The following is a 20,059-nucleotide window of genomic DNA, read 5'->3' as shown; positions in this document are numbered from 1 at the left end:
CGGCCGGGTTTGGAAGGAATCGGGCGATTTCAGTCCGTCAGTACTGGGGGAGGAGGGGGGGACGCTGCCGCCGCCGATCTGAAAAGTCGGTCCGAGCCCCCGGAGCTGCGCGGATCTTCCGAAACCTCCGATAGGGGCCCGGGATTTCAGAGTCTTTCAAGAGAAGGCACCTACGGGTAACGTCCGGCACACAAAGGAACAATCTTGGTCCTCGATGTTTTAAGGTCACAAGGGGAGGGGGGAACAAACTTATTCTACCAAGGGATCAGCAGCCCTTTTTATTGGGGGTCTTTGTTTCAGTCTCTGCACTGGTCTCGGAGGGGGGGGGGGACTGTGGGGGGTCAGCTCGAACAGAAAGAGAAATCCACCAACGGAAGCACTGAATGGAAAGCGTGAGTCCCGCCCCTTGGCGTTGTCGGACGTGGCTGGGAAATGCGATTTATTCATGTTTTTGGTGTCTGTCGTACAAGACGTCTGCGCTGCGTCCAGACGGTTTTGCTTCACTCGTCCGGGCGACGATAGGAGAACAGCCCCTTAGGAAGAGGCCTCGAGTTCAGTCAGGATTGCGGGGACGCGCAAGTCGACTCGCCCCGCTGACGGCTCCTTCCGGACGCGCGGCCAATCAGGACGCCGGGTGGCAGAGCCTTCTGGGAGTCGGCCATTTTAAATAAGGTACCTGGGGCGGGATGCTACAATCTGTGTGTGGGCTTTTCGGCGTCTCTGCCCTGGTCCCACCCCCTCCCCGACACGACGACAGCCGGGAATCTGTGTCGCCCGTGAACTCTACCTCTCCCCTCCTACTCGTCTCGGCAGGGCCCCAGAGGCACCCTGCCACAGGAATGCTGGGAAATGACTGGAAGCAGAAGGACAATGACCTGCTGGGAGACCCGTGAGCTGGACGAGCCTTGGGGAAGGGTGGGGGGAAGGCAGAGGGGAGCTGGGGGGAATGGAGACAGAGAGAGACGGGGGGGGGGCAAGGGGGAGAGAGAGCGCAGGCGCCCAGCGGGGGGTGCTAGGGAGCCCGGCCGCGGCGCACGCAGACGTTGGGCTTGGCGGCATGGCTGAAGCCCTGCTTGCACAGGCACTTGTAGGAGCCCGGGACGTTGACGCAGCGGCCGTTCTGGCAGGGGTAGGCCCGCGCGCTCAGCTCCGCGCACTCGTCGATGTCTGGGGAGAGGAGAGAGAGAGAGAGGGGGGAACACGTGTCAGCGACTCCATTTGGCACCGCCACCTCCCGAGGAATTCTCTGCTCTTTCAAATGTGTGTCCCCACAACCCTAACGTTATCCTACAGAGACTCCACCGAACCCGTCCCGACAGTCACTGGGGGGGGCCTGGTTTGGTAGCTTGAATACACGCAACACAGCAAAAACAGACTGAGCAGGACTGTGAAGACCAGCACCATCGCTGGTGCAAAACAGCTACAGAAGGCAGAAATAAGCAGCGCAGAAGACAAGTACAATCACTGCCCGTCATCACCTTACACAGCGGAGATCATTTCGAACAACATGACACCTTCCATCCAGATCTATCGATTTAGACCACCTCGATTCAAGTGCAGTACAACTAGGTTATCTTTTATTCCCACAGCTATAAACCTGCTTTATTTGGAGAAAAAAAATCATTGCATATTTTATTTATATTTATATTTTATCTCCTAATGCATGTCTCTTATTAGGTAATGGGTTCATGTGGTGTTAAATGTATTGCGTGCTTTGTTGATTCTGCCTGCAAAGTAAATTTCGGTATCTGGGACAATAACAGGAAGGAAGCTCATTTTTCGGTCCAAAATGAATCCAAAACTAAGCAGCTGTTTGTGTTGGGAGAGCCTGGTGGGGGGGGGGGATGTCTAGCCCAGTTGCTCTCCCTGATCTCTGACCCCTGTTTCAGTGGAAGGTCTCTTAAGTGCTGGAGCACTGTTCTGCCATCACTATGGCCAAAAGAGAGGAGAGAGAGATGGGTGATGGGAAAGGACGCAGCAAGAAGGGGAATGATGGGAAGGGAGGAAGGAGGAAGAGAGATGGATGATGGGAAAGGACGCAGCAAGAGGGGGAATGATGGGAAGGGAGGAAGGAGAGAACTTTTCTTTTCACAAAAAAAATACAGGACATCACAAATTAGAAAGCTTTACATTAATATACATACTTAAAACAGTATATATGATCACATCTCATTACATTTTGACACGGTACCAGTTACATAGCAACAATTTCTTTTTTTCTGGTGCAAATCACATTCTTTACTTAAAAAGGAGAGATTTTCGATTTTTAAGAACTTTATTTTCTTTTCACAAAAAAATACAGGAAATCACAAATCAGAAAGCTTTACATTAATATACATACTTAAAACAGTATATATGATCACATCTCATTACATTTTGACACGGTAACAGTTACATAGCAACAATTTTCTTTTTTTCTGGTGCAAATCACATTCTTTATTTAAACATGATAATGTTTTTCACAGTTTCTTGAGATATTGACCTATGCTCTCTATTCCCCACAGATTTTCTGCTTCCTCCCTCCCTTCTCTCCACAGATCTCTGAGGTAATAGTTCTCTCGGGTGATGAACAGGGCCAGGCTACCTGCTGCCTTGACTGGGACCTCGATGCCTTTGAACAGCCCCATGTTCCTCACTCTCCACAGGGCGTCTTTCCCACTGTTCACCACGGCCCAGATCCTGTCAAACACGTCAGGAGGAAGTTTGACAGGAGAGATGCCGTATATGATGAAAGCAGCGGTCAGGGTAAATTGGGGCGAGAGAGCCTGCAACCAATCTTCAAACTGGGCCCAGAAGGCCTTAGCAAAAAAGCAGGACCACAGGAGATGGGTCACAGTCTCCTCCTCGCCGCAGCCCACCCTAACGCAGCGAGGGCTGGGGGTGAGGCCCCTACGGTACAAGAAAGTTCGTACCGGTAAGCACTGGTGGACGACACTCCAGGCTAAATCTCTGTGAATGTTGCACAGAAATTTAGAGGATGTGTGTTTCCACACCTTCCTTGTTTGGGCTGATGTTAAAATGCCCACAGGGGTCTGCCTATTGTTCTGGGGTGCTACGAAATCTTCCAGTTTTTGGACGCTGACATCTCGGAGGGGAATATGGCCAATTGGGTGAGATCTTAGAAAACTTTTAACTGTCCCATAAATTGCAGGGCATGTGTCAGAGAGTGGGACGTCCAGCTTGGGTCTGACACCCCACACTCTGAACACCTCCCTACCTACCCAGAGCCTGGAAAAATAAGTCCAGGTACGCGCTGCAGGTGCTGTTGCAAAGCCTCTCAGCACAGAGGCCAGGAAAATGCACAGCAGCTTCGTAGCAATATCTGGGACAGACTTCCCCCCTGAGGGTAGCGGCCTGTACATTATTTCCCTTCTGAGTCTTTCCTGCTTCCCACCCCATAGAAATTGAAACATCAATCTCCTCAGCACCGCCGCAACACGGTGTGGGATTGGGAAGGTAGAAGCCAGAAAATTCAAGACAGGCAAGAGCTCGGCTTTGATGACCAGCACCTTCCCTGTCATGGTGAGGTCTCGGTCCTTCCATTGCATCAGTTTTTTGTTTAAGATTGGCAATTTGTTCTGCCAATTTACTGTTCCCATCTCTTCTCCAAAATACACCCCCAGGACCTTAATTCTCTTCTCTTGCAGCCTGAGATCATGTCCTTCTTTTGGCTCCCTCCAGTTCTGATAAAAAATCTCACTCTTAGATGTGTTAATTTTTGCGGAGGAAGCCAAAGAGAACCGATCACAGCACTGCAGAGCTCTGCTAATTGAGGCATTGTCAGAGAGGAGCAGGGTGACGTCATCCATGTATAGAGATGTCTTTACCTCTCCTCCCCCACTTCCAGGCACTGGTATCCCATTAATGGCCTGATCCTGGCGCAAGGCACAGGCTAAGGGCTCCATAGCCAAAACGAATAACAAGGGGGATAATGGGCAGCCCTGCCTCACCCCTGAACAGACTTCAAAGGTGCGTGATCTATTGCCATTAACCATGACTCTGCTGTTGCTACCTGTGTACAGCAGGTTAATCCACTTTCTCATGATGGGGCCAAACTTCATGTGCTCAAGTACCAATGTTAAGTACTGCCGGTTTAGGCGGTCAAAGGCCATTTCTAGGTCTACACCTAAAATGCCCAGAGGGAGGGAGCGATCCTCAGAGTACAGACAGACATCCCTCAACAAGGCCAGGTTGTCGCTCATCAGGCGTCCTGCTATCCCACAAGTCTGTTCTTTCCCTACCAGTGAGGCCACTACATTTTGTAGGCGCAGGAAAAGGGCTTTGGACAGAATACTGGGGGAGTCTGTTGCAGCAGATGGGGGTACCTGAATTGCGTTGGGGGCAGGTGCGGCACTCGGGACCCCAGCCCCGGCCGTAGTGGCAGCAGCACTCGGAGTAGGTGACCCGCAGGCGGTTCTGGGGCATGCTGCAGATCAGGTCCTCGTCCACCTGCAGGAAGCACACGTCCTTGTGGGCAGCAGTGCGGTCTGGTGGAGGACGAGAGGGAGAGAGAGAGAAAGAGACACAGAGACGCCTTACAGGTCTGGGAGCGCCTTCCCAGAATGCCCTCGCTGCAGAAGAACGCTCGCGTCAAGAGCTACTGCGTGTTCTGGGGGCGGCTTGTCAACTTGAACACCTGCTTAGCTTCACCGGCAGCCCCACTGGAGACTCAGCAGGTGTGAGCCTGGCCTGTACCTGGAGGGGAGACTCCTGGGAAAGCTGAGGCTGCTGCTGGAAGAGGTGTTAGTGGGGCCAGCAGGGGGCGCTCACCCTGCGGTCTGTGTGGGTCCTGATGCCCCAGTATAGTGACGGGGGACACTAGACTGTAAACAGGAGCCGTCCTTCGGATGAGACGTCAAACCGAGGTCCTGACTCTCTGTGGTCATTAAAAATCCCAGGGTGTTTCTCGAGAAGAGTAGGGGTGTTACCCCGGTGTCCTGGCCAAATTTCCCCCTGGCCTTTACCCATCATGGCCTCCTAATAACCCCCATCTCTGAACTGGCTCCATCACTGCTCTTCTCCCCACTGAGAGCTGGTGTGTGAGGAGCGGACTGGCGCCTCATCCAGGTGGGACTGTGCACTGCTGGTGGTGGAGGGGGATCCCCATGACCTGTAAAGTGCTATACTGATGTTGTTATTATTCTAAACGCGTCTCTGAGGAGCAGGCCAGGCCAGATGGCGTCACTGAATCCGTTCTCGAACCCCGGACTGCTTCAGGATCAGCTCTGAAACAAGCCCCCGCACCCGCCTCCCCTCCCAGATCCTGCTGCCCAGCCTTTGCTGACGGAGGCAGCTCTTGACCTCTGGATCGGTCCGGTGCAGCGGCCAGGCTGGCGAGACGAGCCGAACAGGTCCGCTCTGCGGTGTCATCTCTGACCTGTTTGCGGCACATTCCTGTATTGACGAATCACCCAGAAGCCAGCAGGCGCGTGTGAGAAACCAAACAGGGCCAACGGGGCTCTTGTGCTCTGGTATGTTCTGTATTAATCGAGGGATTTCAAATCTCCTGAGATTGCATCACTACGACCTTTAACACCTGACATTGATTCGTTTTAGCTAGATTTGTACGGCATACTGCCTTGGACTTTCTATAGGGACCTTCATTCGGATTTGAATCAAGTGTGTAGGATTGGTGTGCAAATCCACACGCATATACCTGTTTGATAAACCTGGTGACATTTTTAGCTGCTGCAACAGTACTTGCATACAGAAGATGTAGGAGAACAGCACTGTTCAGAAGCCGGAGAGAACACCCTGAGAGAGCAGGCAGGCATCTATTTAAGTACCCGAATTACCTTCTGCACCCCTCCAAAGACTGCTGGAACGCACTGGAATTCAATAATGGTGGAGTGTGTGGAAGTGTTGTTGTGCTAGGCTTAAGGAATTGAAAAAAAATGCTTAAAAATCAGCCCTACATTCTCGTTTTCGCGATGCAGATAAATGGTAGACGTATTTCTAAATAGTAAACTGTCACATGGGAATTAGTGCTTACTGCCTCATCGCTTCTGGGTCCCGAGTTTGATTTGGGAGTGAGATACCTTCTGGGTGGAGTCTGCACGGTCTGTCCCATGTTCTTGTGAAGAGTGCACGTGTTCTTGCCCCTACTATTGGGATTCAATCCTGATCGCTCACAGCACAGCGCCCCTCCCTGGACAGGGGATAACTCCTCCACCATGAGAGAGTTCTACATCTTCCACATGGCCTACATTGCGGGGGGGGGGTGATGTGATGTCACTGCTAGATGTGATGTCACTGCTGGAACTGGTTCAGGCGCGCTGAGGCCCATTACAGTCAAACGGGTTGCTTCCTCTTTCTCCCACCTTCCAAAGACCTGGCGTCTCTGAATTTATCCCTGTGTGCTTGTATGTGGTACATTGGTATGGGGTATCGGGGTATCGGCCTGCCGTAAGCCCTAGGCATCCGGGAATGAGAGCATTTTTTTGGGGGGAACAGGCGAACCGACAATTTGGGGATCGGATCCTTATAGCCGACAAAATCCACACATTCAACTGGAACAACAGATCCTGAAGTCAACAGAGTAGCCGCCCTATTCACCCAATGCTGACCTTCGTCTTCGCAAATACTGCAGCCTCACTCATGCAGTTTTTGAGCATGCAATAAGTATTCTTGGTTTTTGATACCGAAAACAGTCACGGCCAAGTCAGATTGGAATGTAGAGGGGTGCTCTCTTTCCATGGTGTTAAACTGTGAGGTTAAATGACATGCGCTAAGTTAGCCGTTTCCCCCAGTTCATGAAAACATAAAGAGGTTATAAATGAGAGACAGAGAGCTGGCCTGCCGAGCTCATCGAGTTGCTAGTGGATACAGTAAGCGACCTACTGATCTCCCTTACGAAAACCTTCAATGTGAAGACAATTTCACTGCTTTCCTTAATATACCCCAATCTAGGGTCTGATGTTTATTAAAGTAGTCCGGTCAATTATTTCTTCCAACAAGCACTCTACTGCGTCTGTCCATTTGGACTTTGTCCCTGAGCCCTACATAGGCTCAGAAGTCCTGCTAGCCAGGCCTGTTCCAACCCATAGGGGATCACTGGTGCTCATCATCACATCTGCCTGTGGTGTAATAGTTCTTTAGATCGACTTATTTGACCTCTTCCCACATCTTTGCTGCTATTTTCAGTTAACAGTACCCAGAAAGGGAGGGTATGGAGGTGCAGTGGCGGGTGTTACTGCCTTACAGCGCTGGGGCCCTGGGTTCAGGTCTGGACTCGGGGTGCTATCTGTGTGGAGTTTGCATGTTTCCCCCTTGTTGGCATGGGTTTTCTCTGGGTGCTCCAGTTTCCTCCCACAGTCCAAAGACGTAATGGTCGATGTAACTGGCTTCTGGGAAAACTGGCCCTGGTGTGAGTGTGTGTGTGCCCTGTGAAGGACTGGTGTCCAGTCCAAGGTGTATCCAGCCTTGTGCCCATTGCTTTCTGGGATAGACTCCGGCTCCCACGTGATCCTGAATTGGATGGAGCAGTTAGAAAATGGATGCATGGTTACAAGAACTCCACTGATGAACACACTCCTGTTTTGTATTATTCCTAGTCTTGCTACTGACAGCTACTGTGTATTTAACTTGAAACCTGCCTGCAGGATTGTCGCCTCTCCTTCACATTGAACGGTACTGCTCAGACTCCTAACAGGAGCTCCGTAACGACACTTTCTGTGTGCACATTTCATTACCATGTAAATCCCTAAGATACCAGCACACGTGACCAGAAAACATCTTTAATTATAGATCTATATATATATAGAACCTATAAATATATATTTTCAGGTCAACAGTAAACTGGTCACTTCATCTTTTGCTAGAAATTTACAAAAAAGATTTAACAGTTTTACAAACTGTAATAACACCACTCTGCTGAGATACAAAGGGTCATAATATTGTTACGAAGCATCTCCAGGGTGTTTTAATTTTATGAGATATATGGATGTTAAGGAGCTGATGGTGTGGTCTTATTATAGTATCTCAGCTTTGAACGAGAAGAGTAAAATGTTCCTCTTTAACTCACATCTTTTTTGGGGGGAACGGAACTTGGCCATTGAGCACAAGCGCTAAAACCATTCCAGAAAATCAATTTAAGTGGAGGAGATGAGAGATGAATCGCTTTGGGTAGGTATTAACCGACTAGAATCAGTAATGCCACAATGATGAAGGTAAGCCAAGATGATATTAGGGGCTTTCTAGAAGCAGAATGGTGTATCCAACATGAATATTCGGAGTACACTGTCTACACAAAATACAAACTTATAATTCAGTCAACAGAGCATTTTTCTGACTACCCTGTACATTCAACTAATATACAGCCTCTTCACAAGTCCACCAGATACAAACATCAGAGCAGTATATATTCTATACTGTAGTTTTGCCTAATATAGTGTTTTTATAAAGTCTAAAATTTGGAATATAGACTACAGGACAACACTTTCAATCTTTCAATTTAAAAAGTCATCTGATCCATTGTCTTTGGGCGACCGATCAGGTGACGGAGAGCAGCGCCTTACTGCCCCAGAGGATTCTGGGAAATGTGGTCCCGACAGGCCTACTTATAAGGAGCGCTAACTTATAAGCATTAACGGCGAGACCGCGATGAAATATTAACCAGGTTCTGCTGTCAACTGGAATGAATAACAACATCATAGTCCTGACCACAGCCTGAATCATGACAGTCCTAACTCAAAACATCTAGTTATGCAACATTGTTTATAACTTTGCATTACATCATTAACAACATTATTTTAGACATAAATACATGCTATAGTATACAACAGTATCCTATGTTATTACTTTTTATAGTAATTTATATTATGCAATATCATATTCCTATTATATTATATTGCGCCGCCCTTTCGTACTGCGTAATAGAGTATCCTACACTATTCACTCTGATTTTTTCTTTGTTTTTTTCGGCTTACTCTGAGTCTAGTTGAAAAGAATACAAACTTTGAACCCGGTTCACCACTCAGAAAAAGGGATGCGTACCATGTTATTAACGGGCAGTGGGGCGAGCGCCTGTACGCGGTTAATCGTTTTGCGAGGCCATCACCGCCAACGGTTTCCGGGTCACATCTTTTCAGAGCTCAGCCACCTCCAGATGCAGGAGAACAAGGCGCTTCAACGGAAAGCAGCGTAGCAGCATCAAGTGCCTGGCAGGAGGGGGGTCATTAAAAGCTGTTAAATGGATTAAGCCACAGGGCACTGATCCCAGCTGCGCCTGCGCGTGCAGAAGTGCCAGGCAGGAATAGCAGATCCAGGCTCTCTCAGCTTTCCTGCCCAGGAAGATCACAAGCGGGCGAGCTGATCACAGAGCGGGAGATCAGGTGCGAGAGAGAGAGAGACAGAGACATGAGGACTTGAAGGAAGAGAAGGTCCTTCCCCACTTTCCATCCCTTTAAGAAGGACGAGGAAGAGGAGGGAGCTAGCCTGGCTAAAGGTGAAAGGGCAAAGGTCAAGGGGCAGTGCAGTGCCTAGGGGATGGACTGCTACAGTATTGTAACAGACATGGATGGCGTAAAATAATTTTGCCAAAAAAGTTAAGACAATATCAGAAAACCCCTTGGTTTTAATTCCCCAAAGAGTATATAAAGATATTCATGGGGGATTGTAGATATCGCAGTCATGTTTTCATAAGCCCAGAGATACTGTAGAGTACAAGGTTCTGAATTCCCTTTCAGTGAATCATATGCAGTTTTATGACCAAAGGCTTTTGAACAAGAACTTACCTTCTTTTACCTCTCCTTCTAACTTCAGATATTTACGTGACCCAAGTTTAGTTTTTACAGGTTCTAACCTTTAGTATTTGTAATAAACGCTTTGAAATTCCTGAGAAATCAAAAGTATAAGGCTTGCGATACACTAGAGGTTAAATATGCGATGGTATAGATTCTGTGAAAACACTGAAGTACAGCATTGCAAATATTAAAGTCAATGCTATAATATGCTGTATAATATATAATGTGCTACAGTGTCTGCTGACCCTCGTCATGTCTATCAAAGCAGGTGAATATCAATATCAATATTGATTTTGATACGGCAACACCAAGACACCCTCTCCTTTAGGGCTTTCATGTCAGCTGGAGGACGGACACCCAGAATTCCAGATTATGGGGGCTGACATCCCTTTGTTCCCGGTTGCATAGGAGATCTCGTGTTCTAGTCGGAAATTATTTAGCCAGAGTCGGACGGGTTCGAACCCGCACACCTCTGCCCTCTGCATCCGAGCAGAGGCTTTTCCGTGATGAGATAACAGCTTGGAGGCTGAGAAACACGCATGCTCGACGGGTTCTTCGGTGGGGGTCGATTCTATACTTGTTTGCTGGTGTACCATGGTAAAGGTGGATTGCAGTGCAGTAAAGCATGGTAAAACCACAGTGAAAACGCAGGAAAGCTCCGCTCGCACAGGAACAAAGCTGCTGCCCATTTTTTTGGGAAAATGAACCCAAGAGCAGAGGACAGGTATACCAGACCAGATGGACACAAGCAGGGGAAAGCAGGCGAAACAGAAATCCAGAGTCTGTGGTCAGAAACTGGCTGTGGTCAAAGCTGGTACGGACACTGTAGCGAAGCACAAACAGTCTGTACAGCAAGCCGGGGTCTAAGCTGAGATACCAGTGTAGAGAGAAACCAGAGCAGGGGGTGATCCAAAAGACATGGTAGAAAACGAAACGCTGTCAGGAATCTGAGGAAGTACAAGACAGGAGATGGGGGAATTATAAAATTGAGGGGCTTCGAGCGACACTCGTAGAGCAGACTCAGTCATAGAGGTCACCTCTGTACCCCTTTCCCAGCAAACCTTAGACATTCTGCACCACCTGGTGCGGCTGTTGATGCAAATCGCCCTGCAGGTGATGCAGGTTTCCTGGTGGACTGCACTTCCCATGGTAACCGGTACAGTGTGACAGGCTCGTAGAGGGGTGGCTGGTTACTGTGGCAAATGCCAGCTGACCCTGCAGCGCTCCAACCCCCTCCACCCCACCCCACTTCCACAGTGGGAGCAAGCCTGACAAGTGACAAGGACTGGACAGCACTGCACACACATGAACACCAAGCAGCAGCCATGTCACCCTGCAATTCACATCTGGCAAACTTCTGAAGCTCATCAGGAGTGAGCCTGGCAAGTACCTGGAGGGGAGACTCCTGGGAAAAACCAAGGTTGCTGCTGGAAGAGGTGTTAGTGGGACCAGTAGGGGGCGCTCACCCTGTGGTCTATGTGGGTCCTAATGCCCCATTATAGAGATGGAGACACTAAACCGAGGTGCTGACTCTCTGTGGTCATTAAAAACCCCAGGGCGTTTCTCGAAAAAAGTAGCCCCGGATACCCCGGTGTCCTGGCCAAATTCCCCCCTGGCCTTTACCCATCATGGCCTCCTAATAACCCCCCTCTCTGAACTGGCTCCATCACTCTGCTCTCCTCCCCACTGAGAGCGCGATTCTGTCAAGCTATGAAATGTCGCTCTTCCGAGTGGCGAAACTCAAGTTTTACCGCCTGCCTCCCCGAGAACTGAACAAGCACACGGCGCACAAAAAGCAGCTGCAGCCCGTCCGAAATTTGGGATTTGGGAATTGGGAAAAGGAGGGGGAGAAACCCGCAATCTCGATTCCCGGTGACGACCTCCTCCCGGACGCACGCGACGCCACGCTGATGGCTTCCTGCCGGCCAGTCGGCGGCCTGAAGGAGGCTCTGTTGTGCCGAGGGTCAGCCCCGACCCCCTGGGCCCGTCACTAATGGGGGCACCCCCCCCCCCCTCCTGCAGTCAGTAATTGGCCCAGCCTGGCCAGCGCCACTCCCACCCTGGCAGCAGCTAGCCCTCACGCTAAAGTTGCTCAGCAGCGTTTGATACCCACCGTCATAGACGCACTGTTTGAGCGCAGCGCTGAAGGTGAAGGGCTGAGTGCAGATGCAGTGATAGGAACCAGGTGTATTGATACACACTCCATTCTTACAATAGGATGGGTCCTGACATTCATTCACATCTGCAAGGGATCACCACAGACATGGGGGTTACACAAGGCAAAAACAATCCTGGTACATCGCACAGGTATCTCTCTCTCTCTCTCTCCCCACTGTCTCGCCCCAACAAGCGGCATGGACAGGCAAAAGCAGGACCGCCTCGCCTGGGTCGAGCCCCCCCCGGCCATGGGGGACGTGGAAGAGGGGTGGGGGGGTAGCAAAAGAGGCATGTGTTTCGCCCCCCAGGGCGAAATCAAAGGAGGGGTTTGAAACACAACCCTTCCTCGCGCCACACAGGCATGTGCGCGCACAACACTCGAGCACAGACTCCCTGATCGGCTGGCTAGTTAGGCAACTGATCGCGCTGATGACTGCAGGCGGTGCAGGGCGGAAAGACGGGGCGGTCTCGTTGGGTGGAGGCAGTTTGGGGGAGCTGATGCTGAGACTCGAAGTGACGTCATAAAAAGGACAGAGAAACCAACAGGCTCTTTGATTTCTGGGGGTTTGATGGATGCAGATGCAGATGGATGCAGCATGACCACATACTGTATAACACCTGATACACACCTAGTCTCCTAGACTCCTAGACTGCTCACATGTCACAATCTGTGCGTTTTGAGTTACTCAAAACCTGTGCTTTTCTGCGCAACGATTTTGCACTCTGCAGGGTTGAAGTCCAAACTCAAGAGATAGATCACTTTATTGGCCATATACAATGTCTTGCATTAGGAATGTGTCTTTTCACAGACCCCAACTTGCTCTCCATAAGACACACAGACAGGGAGAGAGAAGCTGGGGGTCAGAGCACAGGGTCAGCCATTTATACGGCGCCCCTGGAGCAGTTGGGGTGAAGGGCCTTGCTCCTTGCTCAATGGAGTAGGATTCCTTTGCCGGCCGCGGGATCTGAACTGGCAACCTTCCAGCCACAGGTGCAGATCCTGAGCCACAGTGCCATCGCTCCGCCCGAACTGGTGTCAGGTTTCAAAAAACAGCACTATAAAGCCTTTTCCTTATCTTCTGTGATAGACACAGTGTCAGGGGGCCTCTGTCTATCTGATTTTCAAGGATACCTGCTATCGAGAGCCTACTTAGAACTGACAGATAAAGATGTGTATATGCTGACAATCTCTCTCAAGACAGACGAGAGATATCTTGGTAAACTGATCATTGTGTTGTGACAGTTCTGCGGCTTTCCCATCATCATTTCTTGGGGGCCAGTACTATAGTAAGCAAGTGAAAACAGAGTAGAGACCCCCTAGAGTCCACAGCAGGAGTATGGTAAAATTGTGGTAAAAGCGCAACATTTGCCAGTGTAAAGATCAATAAGAGGTATCCAGTTTGCATCCTGCAATACAAATAGTGGCCAAAACACATACTGGAACACATTTAACAAATTTTAATGACCATCAACAAATATGCATTTTTAAAACGCATATCATTATATCTCAGATATCTGTCATTATATTTCAATGTATACTGACGTTACTCCCGCAACGCCAAAAGACTGATTTTAGATTGCATTCAGATTTCCAGTATCTGGGCACTGTGCAGGATGCACGTTCTACCAATGAAGTGCATTTTCTGCATTGCAATGTTTTTTCACGTGTGCATTCGATGTTTTTATCTCGGTCATTCCATCCGTATGGTAGCAGGTAATGTACTGTAGTTTCCATATGTGTGAACTATGGAAGGAAGGAAGACTGAGGAATGTGTGATCCCTGCTCTTGATGTGGAAACCTGTTTCTCTCAACACTGCAGACAACATTCGGAATTTGCCTTGTGGTTGGGACACGGCTGAGCTGTGTGCGTCAGTCACACTTACCTGTAACGTTCGGGAGACAGTTATCTCATCCTTCTGCTCTGACTGAACTGCCCCAGCTTAGATCTCCCCCCCCTCCCTGGCCCTCCCTCGTTAATCGCCCATCATGGATTATTCAAGCGCAGGGGTCGTACCAATATTCATATTTTCAAAGAACCCCTTTCGCCTCTTTCAATCAGACAGGGATCGCTTGAAATTGAACGGAACCTGCCAAAACCGGGGACGGTGCAATTCGAGGTCTCCTGTCCCTCTTGTTTTCATCTTGCTGTTAATACCTATTGGCTGACGGGTGACCTCCCTCTGTCAGCCCGACTGAGGAGATCCCCTGCTCGTCTGACGCCCCAAATCTTTTGCAGGATCGCGACGATCGATTTCTGCCTGGCTCGTCAGGGGGCCAGGCAGGAAGAACAAGGGCACAAGTCGGAAACCACAGAGCAGTGCACTTAAAAGTGAGAACAGGGGGCAGGAGCCTTTACACTAAGAGGAGTGGGAGTCTGGAACACGCACCAGGCCAAGTCACTAAAACGAACACCCTGGCCCCCTCTTATTTGTACCTTTTTTATGCTCTTATCACAGCCTTGCTGAAACCAATTAAAAAATATACCAGAGTAACAGTACATGGCCAGAAACACATTCAAAAAGGTGTCTACCCATTATGTGAAATCTGCTTATTCCTGGTAAGAGTCGCAGTGACTCAACGCCTATCCCTGGACGGGCCATCGGTTCTTAAAGGGTATGCACACACGCCCAAGCACATTAGGACATTTTAAAGACCCAGACATGCCATTGGAAGACGAGCCAACAACGGAACACCAAAAAAGAACATGCAAACTCCACACGGAAGATGCCCCAGTCCGGAACAGAATGAACCTGGGACCGAAGAGCTGCGAGGTGCTCACTGCTGTGTGTATTTAAATATCAGTGAACATATTTAACAATTAGAAGTTTCTACAGTTCCTAAATTCCCTAATTTGGGCCTCTTTTGTTCTTAAAAAAAGAAAAACCACAGTAAGTGCCTCACACTTGCTTATCATTGTATGTTATATGCGATGTCTATGCTGTAAGGGGCTGACTGGTGTAACATGCACCTACAGTATTTTAAGGGATTAATTAACCCCTGTTCGCCCTCTGATCTGGGGCTCTGATCTGGGGCTTTCCACATTCAGGAAAGGCACGGATTTCAGATCGTCAGCGCTTGGTTCGTCCCGAAACAGACCCAGGGAGAAGGACATCCAAAACAGACTAACTCAAGCTGGAAATGTCTTTAGGATGCTTCACAACATTTGGAAGTCACCCCAATATAGTACTAACACCCTGCTGAAGCTATACCAGAGCTGTGTCTAACCCTAACTCTTCTGTATGGCTCAGAACGTTGGGGCATGGCGCAGGGAGATCTGAACCAGCTCACAACACTTCATCCCACAGGCTTGGGAAGGATCCTACGCCTCTCCCGGAACAAGGACTACCTCCGGGCGAAGAAAGGCTAGCCCCCCCATGCCATCGAGAGAGTACGGCCACCGTCGGGAAGAGAAGATGGGGGAGATGGATCGCGAGAAGGGAGAACTCCATCACTAAGACTGCCCTGCGCTGGACTCCTGAAGGGGGAAGACGCCAGCGAGGAAGACCCCAAACCCCCTGGCGGAGATCTGTGGAAGGAGAACCTGCAGGCCGTGAGCCGTAGCTGGGATACCATAGAAGAACTGGCTAAAGACCGACGGATCTTTGCTGCTGCTCTACAAGCCAGCAGGCATGATATAAGAAGACCCCAGGGAGACTGGAGATGAAGGCCAAGGGAGGAGGAGGAGGTCCCGTCTTGCGGCGGTTTTCAACAGGTCCCTTTCCATTTTAAGCAACACCCGCCGGCTTAAAATCGCGCTGAAGGGGTCGGGTGGGGTCGGGGTTTGGGGGGTTGGGGGGCAGTCCTTCGAATATGAAGATGGGTACGCCCTTACTCACCACCCTGTTCCTCGGGGGGGATGCAGCTGTTGCGGTCGGTGGCCAGGGTCCAGGGCAGGGAGCAGATGCAGTAGTAGGACCCCAGGGTGTTCAGGCAACGCCCGTTCTTGCAGTTGGCCGGGTCCTGGCATTCGTCCACATCTGCAACGGCACCCTGCCGTGTTAGGCGGGGGTGGGGGAGGGGATCGCCTCCAGACAACAGCACACAACACAGAACGGGGCTTCCCAAACTCACTTCCCAAAGTGTGTCCAGCGATGGACTGGTGTCCCGTCCAGGGGGTGTGTGTGTCTTGTGATGGGACTGGCATGTCCAGGGTGTGTGCGTGTCCAGTGATGGACTGCTGTCCCATCCAGGGGGTGTGTGTGTGTGCGCGTGTCCAGTGATGGACTGCTGTCCCGTCCAAGGGGTGTGTAGGTGTGTTTGCGTGTCCAGTGATGGACTGGCGTCCCGTCCAGGATGTGTGGGTGTGTGTGTGCGTACGCGTGTCCTGTGATGGACTGGCGTCCCGTCCAGGGTGCGTCCAGGGTGCGTGGGTGTGTGTACACGTGTCCAGTGATGGACTGGCATCCCATCCAGGGGGTGTGTGGGTGTGTGTCCAGTGGTGGACTGGTGTCCCGTCCAGGGGGTGGTCTTACTTTGTGCCCTGCGCTTCTGGGACAGCCTCTGAGGTGCTGTGGCCCTGACGAGGAATAAGCATCTTTCTGACACTTTCTAAATCTCGAAGAGCCGCGCCGCGCTGCTGCAGTGTACCGGCCAGGACCGGTCTGCTGCCCTTCAGAACAGGACTTCCCCCCTTGCCACGTACCTACGACCGCGGGCATCACACACTTCTTCTTGGACGAGTCGGAGGCCCAGGGGGGGGTGCAGGTGCAGAAGAAGGAGCCCCTAGTGTTGACGCAGGCCCCGTTGGCACACAGCGACTCGTCGTGGCACTCGTCCACGTCTGGTGGCACAGAACAGCGCCCAATCAGGGCAAGCTCCCCTCTTCATCGCGGCACCGCAGCAGGGAAGACCCAACTCTCGTCAACTGGGGGGCAGGCCTGCATCTCAGGCTACCCGTGACCCCCAGCTTAGTAAACGACGGTGGGCTTTTAAGTGACGTTTCAGAGGCGTGCCCAACACCAGTGTTTCGTTTTTTTCAGCTAGCCTAACCATGCTCCTATACAGCACATAGGTGTTCAAACAGAGATCTTCGACACAGCTTTTAATCATACAAACAAAAAACGACATGGCCAAACGTTTTGCCCTTTCAAAAGCCATTTAGCTGGGCAGAGTGGTTGGCCTTGCGGACTGGGGTGCTGTCTGGGTGGAGTTTGCATGTTCTTCATCAGTTTGCACGAGTTTCCTCCTATAGTGCAAAGACATCCTGGCTGGGGGGTTAAGCAGCTTTGGGAAAATTGGTCCTGGTCTGAGTGTGTGTCTGTGTCTGTGTGCGTCCTGTGATGGACTGGCATCCTATCCAGGGTGTACCCTGTCACCTGCTGGGATAGACTCTGGCCCCCCAGTGACCCTGAATTGGATAGAGCAGATGGAAGAATGGCCCGAAAAGCCCTTTAATTTGCGAGAGCCCCCAGCACAGTGCCAGCTGTACCTGTTGGTTTACGCAACGAAGGCAGAAGAGAAAAAATAAAATCTTTGTCTCCTGCATGATCGCCCCAGACGCTCAGACGACAAGACAAGAAGAAAGGCTTGTTATCCGTCTCTTTGACTGGACTTGTCAACTCTCTCCCCTGCTTTCCCAGTTACTATCATTTCCAGGTATGGAGACCGAGACCGGATAATAGCTGAGCTACAAACTTCATTGCCTTCGAGGAACGCCCAGAAGGCAAAGAAAAAGGCTATTTTCCTTTTCGGAATCAGAAGTTCACCTCATTGACCGTTTGCCTAGTTAACTATTTAACGATTTGGCTGTTGTGACCTGTGCGGTAGTGAGTTGTTCGTTTTTCTGAGGACGTCATCCAGCTGTTTCTTGAAAGACGTTCAGGTTCAACCACATGGCTGGGCAGCTTGTTCCACACTCCCACCCCCCTCTGTGTAAAGAAGAGCTTGCTGTCCTGACTGGAGGATGTCATCCAGCTGTTTCTTGAAAGCAGTTCAGCTTCAACCACATGGCTGGGCAGCTTGTTCCACACTCCCACCACCCTATGTGTAAAGAAGAGTTCTTCCTGTCCTGACTGGAGGATCCCTTTCAGCTGTTTCTTGAAAGCAGTTCAGCTTCAACCACATGGCTGGGCAGCTTGTTCCCCCTCTCCCACCACCCTTTGTGTAAAGTGGTCCTGACTGTCTGGAGGATCTCATCCAGCTGTGTCTTGAGAGATGCCAGGGGATCGGCTTTAATCACATGGCTGGGCCCCCCTCCCACCACCCTTTGTGTAAAGTGGCCCTGTCCTGACTGGAGGATCTCACCCAGCTGTGTCTTGAGAGCAGCCAGGGTAGGGGCTTCAACCACAGGGCTGGGCAGCTTGTTCCACACTCCCACCGCCCTCTGTGTAAAGAAGGGCCCCCTGTTTTCGCTTTTAAATGCGTTCCCACACAGCTTCCACTTGTGCTCTCTGGTTTGGGTTTCACTCTTCAGTCACTGACTGGAAATCAGCTGCGCTAAGGAAAGTCGGGGATACCTCAGCCCAGCTCTGGGAGTGCTCAGGCAGACAGGAGCCTGTGCTTGGGAGCAGGCAGTCAGGCCAACCTGCAACCAACAAGCTTGGGATGATGGGATGATACTCTTACTGGCTGAGCTGATCAGCTACCACTGAGGTAAACAGACTGTGCCAGTGGATTGCAGAACGACTGGCCTTGCGTGAGACGTGTCTGATTTGATCAATGAAGGGAACTTGTCTCTGTCTTAATTCTATCGGAACCATTTAGTGGCTTAAACAGCAAACGTTTCTTCTGCAATGCTCCAGTGATTAACAGGGCAAACTCGCCACCGTTGGATGTCTGCTCCAAAATCTGGAAAAATATTACCCCTTTTTTTATTTTGTTTTCCCAATTTGGGGTTTTATTCTGGAGGGCTAAGAAAACTGTCCCAGGACCTGCTTTGATAAAGCCTCCCGCAGGATCTGTCTTTGTTCTATGAGTTTCAATGTTTGTATCCGAAGGAGGAGATGAGGACAAGCCCTGGGAAAAAAAACTCCGGCACTCCACACATGCTAGAACTTGCCAAACTGACTTTCGAAGAAAGAAAACGGAATGTTGTTTGTTGTTTTGTTTTTCTCATTTCTGTGTTGGCTGTTCATTTTTAGTGTGTGTAGTGAGACAAACAAAAAAGCAATCGGATGGTTCAGACCTGGTGCCCAAGGAGTTCCCTTGAATTCAAGCCCTCAACCGGGCCTCTGCTCTCAGAACTTTCCAAGTTACAGGGGAGCTGCAACACCATTTTTAAATTTTGAGGTTAGAAAAAGTCGGTAGTGATGAGTGCATTTCAAACTACGGTGAAAGTAAATTGTGCACAGTAACTTGTAAAACCTCCTGTTTTCATCATTTCCAGGTCTGCTCAGCGCCATGTTTCTGCGATTCAGAACGAGGCAGCAGGACTTCCGGTGAGGTGAAGCGGCCCTGTGACCCTGTAAACAAGCAGGCTTGTAGATCCAGCTCTTCTAATCCAGTAGAAATACTGCTCTTCTTTTCCAGACGGTTTCACTGACAAACACTGCTCACCGGTTAACTCTGCCTGCGGATCACGCTGGAACATTTCTGCAGTGAAATGTCTGCTGCACAACCTGTACTTATTCCCTCGTACATCTCAGTACATTAGTCAGCACAGGGACTAGTGAGCAGGAAGGGCTGCTTCAAGTCGCAACTCTCATGAAATCTCGACAACATGGCAACCTTACAGTACTTTCACAAAGTTCATGATTGTAGACTTAATTTGGAATTTGTCTTTTTTTCTAAAACGTCAATGAATTGATTGCGTTACGAGATTTGCTAAACGGGTGTGAGACGTTAGGACTGCACCTCCCCTTATATGATCAGCAAGACGTATAAAGGTGGAAACTGCCTCTAGACTGCGGAGAGTGGGTGACGTTTGAAACAGTTTTCTCTCTCTCGAGCCTCTTTGAGGTAAAGGCACTGTTTGGTACCTTGTTGAGAAACCGCTGGAGAGTGAGAGTTCAAACGAATTGTGGCATGAAAGTGGCCCTTCCTGCTCACTAGTCACTGTTAGCAAATGAGAAACATGGTTTCCTAACAATGTTAATTATTATGAGTGTGTTTTAGTTAGTTGGCAGGTTGCTCTTTTATTCCAATGCTTAAAAGTACCTAAAAAATGTGTCTGCTTGTATGCGCCAGTTTGATGAAAATATTTTACTGCTAATATTGTAGC

General features: G+C 50.0%; 1 protein-coding gene across 1 annotated transcript in view; it reads right to left on the bottom strand.

Moving 5' to 3' along the window:
• Window positions 1–1,012: 1,012 nt before the first annotated feature.
• Window positions 1,013–20,059, bottom strand: part of LOC148646867 (latent-transforming growth factor beta-binding protein 3-like) — a 45,373-nt gene continuing 26,326 nt past the window's right edge. Inside the window, exons 14-18 of the mRNA XM_088609469.1 lie at window positions 16,544–16,681; window positions 15,738–15,878; window positions 11,857–11,985; window positions 4,326–4,487; window positions 1,013–1,167 (exon numbers count right to left, since the gene is read on the bottom strand). Of these exons, the coding sequence (XP_088465595.1) occupies window positions 1,013–1,167; window positions 4,326–4,487; window positions 11,857–11,985; window positions 15,738–15,878; window positions 16,544–16,681 (725 nt within the window). The remainder of the gene's footprint in view (window positions 1,168–4,325; window positions 4,488–11,856; window positions 11,986–15,737; window positions 15,879–16,543; window positions 16,682–20,059) is intronic.

Source organism: Lepisosteus platostomus, chromosome 16 (assembly GCF_059453375.1).
Source record: "Lepisosteus platostomus isolate fLepPlt1 chromosome 16, fLepPlt1.hap1, whole genome shotgun sequence".
Taxonomy (NCBI): Eukaryota; Metazoa; Chordata; class Actinopteri; order Semionotiformes; family Lepisosteidae; genus Lepisosteus; species Lepisosteus platostomus.
Note: the sequence above shows the minus strand (reverse complement) of the source record. Positions and strands in the feature narration are given on the sequence as shown.